The sequence below is a fragment of the Cryptomeria japonica genome, chromosome 7 (assembly GCF_030272615.1).
Source record: "Cryptomeria japonica chromosome 7, Sugi_1.0, whole genome shotgun sequence".
NCBI lineage: Eukaryota > Viridiplantae > Streptophyta > Pinopsida > Cupressales > Cupressaceae > Cryptomeria > Cryptomeria japonica.
In genome coordinates, this window is record NC_081411.1 from 312,189,960 (window position 1) to 312,196,130 (window position 6,171).

The 6,171-nt window shown below is 34.7% G+C and overlaps 1 protein-coding gene across 1 annotated transcript; it reads left to right on the forward strand.

Moving 5' to 3' along the window:
* The first annotated feature begins 370 nt into the window (after nt 1-370).
* LOC131857126 (putative UPF0481 protein At3g02645) lies at nt 371-2,337 on the forward strand. Its single transcript, XM_059209239.1, has one exon. It carries the CDS (start codon nt 516-518, stop codon nt 2,154-2,156), a length of 1,641 nt encoding a protein of 546 aa, XP_059065222.1. The 5' UTR covers nt 371-515; the 3' UTR covers nt 2,157-2,337.
* The last annotated feature ends 3,834 nt before the right edge of the window (nt 2,338-6,171 follow it).

The window sequence follows — 6,171 nt, forward strand, 5'->3', positions numbered from 1 at the left end:
CCGTCTCACATAAGCAATTGACAAGATTCTTAGAGAAACAGTGCTACTTAAAGGAAAATAAGCATGAAGATAGCGACACTTTAAACTCAAAACTCTTACCTCTCAAGCCGGAGAATAAAACTCGTAAAATTAGGTTAAATGTTTCGTCTTGCAATCGTCCTAATCTACTATTTAAGTTACTAGTTTACCTGTTTTCGATTAGATGGCCCTTATCAGAGGGCCCTCTCTCCGCGTGCGACTACCGTTTGAGAGTAACAAGTAGCCTACGCGCTTTGAATGGAATCATTTCCTTAAAGCATTTATCATGTGAAGCTATAGGCATAGAAATGTTTTCCAAATCCTCTCAGGAATTAAAGAAATTTCTGTGAAATTCAAGTTGCCTTCCTCGCTAGAGCTGAGGATGAAGCTATATAACGACCCTCCGCCCACTTGTTTCAAATAGTTGAGCTTTCGATTATCTAACTTTAATCCCTCTCTTCATTGTCTGATCCATCATCTATTTCCAAGTTCAAATCATGGGATCAGTTAATGAAGATGTTGTAGTAATTGATCAGGACCTTTGGGTTACTCAAATAAAGGAATGCCTGCAAAGACATGGCGAGCAAGAAGAAGAAAAGGAGATTTCGGTATCCGTTTTTGGTGTGCCGAAGGAGCTGTTGACATTGAAGCCAGAAGCATATATTCCGCAGTGCGTCTCCATTGGACCATATCACCATTGGAGAGCGCATTTATTAGAAATTGAGAGATATAAAATAGCTGCTGCGCGAAGATTCCAGAAAACATTAACCGGTGACTGCAAATTCGAATCTGTAGTGGAAGAAGTGAAGAAGTATGACTGGCAAATCAGGAACTGCCACCACAAATTTCTTGACTACGAGGAGGAAGCCCTTGCATGGCTCATGGCTGTGGACGCTTCCTTCGTGCTCGAGTGCTTGCAGTTCTACGTCAAAGAGGCAGATCAGGCTTCACCCCAGGTGAAGCAACTAGGTCGAATTTTAGATCCATCTCGCAGAAGTGCAACCCATAATTCAATTATGAGAGATCTGATAATGCTAGAGAATCAGTTACCTTTGTTCCTCTTGGAGAAGCTGCTGGAAATAGAGATGGGTTCGCAAGCTAAGGCGGAAGAAAGGCTCTGCAATCTGGTGAATCTCGCCTGTAAAGAATGGTGCCCATTTATATTGAAGATGCGGGATAGTTCAAGGATGTGCATAAAAGAAAGGGGTCACATATTGGAGGTGCTCTACTACTCTATTGTCCCTGCAGCAGCCATGGGCCATACTATTTCTAATAAGGAGGAGGATGGGAAAGTCCCGTTGCGAGATTCAAACTACTTAATGCGTGCTCTGAAAGCTTTATGGAAGGCTCTCTCCTCGCTAAAAGTCGGGTTTGTTCAACTAGTCTCGGCTCTCCCTGACCGTGTCTTGGAAGGCCGGCCTGCCCAGTTTGTGACACAGTTGTCCACGAATATTGTTTCAGCTTTTGAAACTCTTTCAATTCAGCGCAGAAATGAAACAGATGAGGATAAAGATGAAGAGAGTGGGTTTTCGTCTGCGGAAACACCTCCTACACGCGATGAACTAGCTGTTCCTTGCGTCTCCGATTTATACTCAGCAGGAGTAAAATTTCGTCCAACCGAGGGAGACGTCACCACAATTCGCTTCGACCAGACGACTGCAACTCTTTATCTTCCCAAATTGAGGCTGGATTCCAACACAGAAGTAGTTCTGAGAAATCTAGTGGCGTTCGAAGCTTCGGGTGCTTCCGGTGCTTTGATCTTCACTCGCTACACTGATTTCATGAATGGCATCATTGACAGTGTTGAAGATGTTCGGCTGTTGAGAAAGAGTGGGATTATCTACAATCACCTGGCAGACGACGGCAAAGTGGCAAGCCTGTGGAACGGCTTGGGTAAATGTGTCAAATTGACGCGAGTTAAATATTTGGACCAAGTCATATCGGACGTCAACAAGCATTATAACAGCCGATGGAGCGTTGCTGCGAAGCGGCATGTAAACAAGTACATATTTGGTTCGTGGCAGCTCCTCACTGTTGTGGCCACAGTGATACTTCTTCTTCTAACTTGTTTCCACGCTTTTTGTTCTGTGTATGACTGTAAGCGTTGGTGGAGCGACAGTACTGTTCTGCAGGACTAAGCCAATCGGAAGAGTTTTATCTTCTAATTACCGATGCTGACATCCATTTCTTTTGTTTGAAATACTCATTTACATTGACGGGGTACAAGAGTTTTGTTTTTTGAGGCGAATTTAACTCTGCCTTTAGGTATGCTGCCGTCGTCAAGCAGACTACCCTTACAAAACACATTTTGAAATTTTGTGGTGTATATTGAATCCAATTCAATAGATCCACTTCTATTTTGTTTTTACATTTTATACCGTTGTCATGCATACTGTATTTATAAAATACATCTGAAATTTTGTGCTGTCCATTAAGTTCAAAACAATAAAATCATTTATAAAATGTTGTTTTATTCTTAAAGAATATCTTCTACTTAATAATGTTTTTGAAGTTTGTTGGTTTCAGATTTTGGTCATAAAATGCAACAGATTTTGTAAGTTAAATAATTGTATAGTTTAGTTAAATCATGTTCCAAACTTGATGCCTTCACACTTTTTTTTGGGTGTGCAAGTAGTTTTTTAAGGGGCAAACCATCAATCGTGTAGAAATGGAAGTGTACATCTTTAAAAGAAAGTCTATTTATGTCTAGTGAGCATCCAATTCTAGATGATAGAAAAGGAAGTGGGGGGCTCAAGGATTCATAATATACATATATATGATCAAGCTCAATATACATATATATGATTGAATTCTATTCAGTTTAGGTCGAAATATTGATATAAATATTCCAATTTCATTCAAACACTACTTTTCAGTCATTAAAACGTGCCAAAAATCTCCTTGTTTTATTCGTACTTAATTATTTTAATCATGATATGCATCCACCAATTCACCAAGTCCTCAAAATGTACCATGACTTTGGTACTGGATGGTAATATTCAAATTGCCAAAATGGAAGTGGTGGTCATTATAAGGAATAGTTTTGTAATGATACTGGACATAAATAAGACTATTATAGTGGTGAAAATTGTATGTACTTATGTATTCTTAATTCATCCCTTTAAATATGTATGTTCTATAAATACTTCAACAAAAGACAATGATTGTCATTAACTAAAGTGTAAGTCACAATATGGGACATGTACTTAAGGTTTTGTTTAATTTCAATTTTAGTATTTATATTAAAAATTTCTAATTGAATCCTCATGTCACATGTATTATTATATGATAAATCTCGAAAGGGTTTTAGCTTTATATTTCAAGATCCTAGCAATCATAATCCCATTTTGATTCATTATTATCAATTACTTAATACATTTTGATGAAGCTTGTTGTAAGCCATTCATCTTGGTTACTTAATACCTTATTAAAGAGATCTATAACCTGAGAAAAAAAATAGTTGAAACTACCAAGCCTCTAGATAAAATTCTTACATTTTAGGATAATATAATGATTTTCTTAACTCATTTAAAAAAAAATTCTAATCATTTTTTTTACATATTAAAGATAATATTTGTTCTAATCATCTTCAAAATAGAGTTCTTATGTAGTGAAACTTTAAAAAAAATTAAGAAGACCATTTCAAAATCATACTTGACCCTTGTTGAATTATGCTCTAACAATTTGGAATCTCTTGAAAAATAATATTTCCCATCATGTCTTCAATTAAATATACAAATTAAAAATAAATATATTAAGGACTATACAACTTAATTGGTCTACATACTTCCCTACTTTATGCCCATCTAAAATGTGAAATGATTTATGACTAAGGATGCATAGTATTTTTTCTTAAGTTCTAATCTAACGAAATAAGGGCAATGCTCAAGTCTAAAATTGAATACAAGGAATATCATAAAGAGATCAATGTTGAATACTAGATGAAAATTTAAGTATGATAGGTTATAAAAACTATGGTTTTCTTACTAATTACATAAAAAATAGAGTAAACCTCATTCCATAGAGTTTTAAATTGTCAATTTGATTGCTTGATAAATTAATTTGGAAGATGTTATTATAATTTTTTTTGCCAACCTTGAATGAGTGAGGCGTGTGGTAGAATTCTTGGAATTCTTTATATTTTTCAAATGTTTGTAAATCAATCAATAATAGCCTTTTTTTAATCTCTTTGAATGAGCTATGATAGAAATTATGTTATTTTAATTCAATTTTCTTGTTTGAAAAAATATAGATTAGGTGGTTCATAGAAGATTATAACCGAAGAAATATTCTAAAAATAACTATTATGTATATAAATTTTGTAAGCATGACAAATATTGAATAGGTTTTCATCTTAGCATTAAGATGTTCACAATTATAGATGGGAAAAAGTTATAACAATGTGTTCTTAACAATCTTCATCTAACCATCAATAATTGGATAAAAGGATGTGGATAAATTCAATTCTATATGAAATATCTTCTACAAGGATTAACAAAATTCATTAACAAAACCTGAATCACAATAAAAAAAAAGTTGATATAAGTAGCTATAATATACCCAAACCTATAAATATATTTAATGTTGACCTTGACTCTTAGAATGTTATGAAATTTTTTGATTTTTAATATGTATGAAACTAGATAAATGACTTGAAATGTTAGATGATTGAAATTATGAGAATCTAAGACATTGAGTTGGAAACATTTAATATCTTTTGAATCCTTTCTACAATGCAATCATCTAGAATATATTATTTCCCTAATTACCTTTAACTTCCTTTGGACTAGGTAAGTATGAATGAGTAAGAAATTTTGGTTCTAAAGAAAATCCTTGATATCTTCTTATGTCCTGATTTAAGTATATATCTCCTTTAAAAACATTCAAACCCTAGATTAATTATATTATCTAATAGATTAACTAAGTTGATGTGATGTAGTTCATCTTCAATGAGAAATAATATTGATACTAGTTGAGTGTGAAGAATCTCATTCAAATGAATATTTATAACTGACTTTTTCGTATTCCTTTTTCCTTAAAAATGAAAATAGAGATAAGTTTAGAAATGTATGTATGTATATGCATGATAGTTTGCATATTTTATTTGATGATAATAGAAATTAATGTATATATTATCTAAAGTGATATTCTATTTTTTATATTTTATTCTTAATAATTAAAAATTATGTAAAATGAATTACTTTGAAAAATTAAAACAAAAAATAACCTTAAACATATTGTGTGAACCTATACAAATGTATCTCAAATGGAGAGTAGGAAGGAGAGTGTTAGGGATTCTGGAGGTGCGGAGGATGAGAAAGAGGATTGGGATGGAGATGGAAATATGATGGTGATTTCCAAGGTGGGGTTTTACACTTTGTTGAAGCTTTGTCCCTTGTTTGGGTAGTCTTGGTCTTGGGATTTTTGGTTGTCTCCTCTTTTAGGGTGCCCTGCTTTGGGTTTGTGGGAGACTGCTTCCTTTGTCTTAAGTGTGTGATTGAGGGGTTTTGGCCCTCAAACCAGCTATTCTATTAACATCAGCAATTTTTTGTTTCCCATTTTTTTTGTTCTTGCAAAGGTTGTCATGGTTTGGGGCTATCAACTTTGTCCCTTTATACGTGTGGGATTTCTTCCCTTGCCTTCTTTGTGGGGGTGTATATGGATTTCTCAATCATGTGGCTTGTGGTGGAGTGTGTTTCACTAGGTATTTTTGTTGTGTTTTCTACTCCATGTGGATATGGGTGCTTATATTTGTGTCATGTTTCTTGTGGGCCTTGTTCATTGTGTTTCATTTTTGGTAGAGGAGGTGTGGCCCCTGTTCTTCTTGGGCTTTTTTGGGTTGTGACGTTGACTTTCTTCCTCATTGTTGATTGTGAATGGTGATTGCCTACTTTCTTCTCACCCATCGTGGATTGTGGACTGCTTGTGCTCGAGGGGCTTTTTTCTTTACTAATGCAATTTTGTATTTGGTGGCCACTATGTTGCATTCCTTCACCCTATTTTTGTCTTTTATGTGGACTATTAGTGGTTCTATAGTTGATGAGGGGTTCCTTGATGGGCTCTCTTAGTTTTTTTGGCTTATGTGTGCTATTTAGAGGAGTTTCATCCCTTTCTCCCTTTGGAATCTTTTCAGTGGCTGGGTTTTCTGCTTTT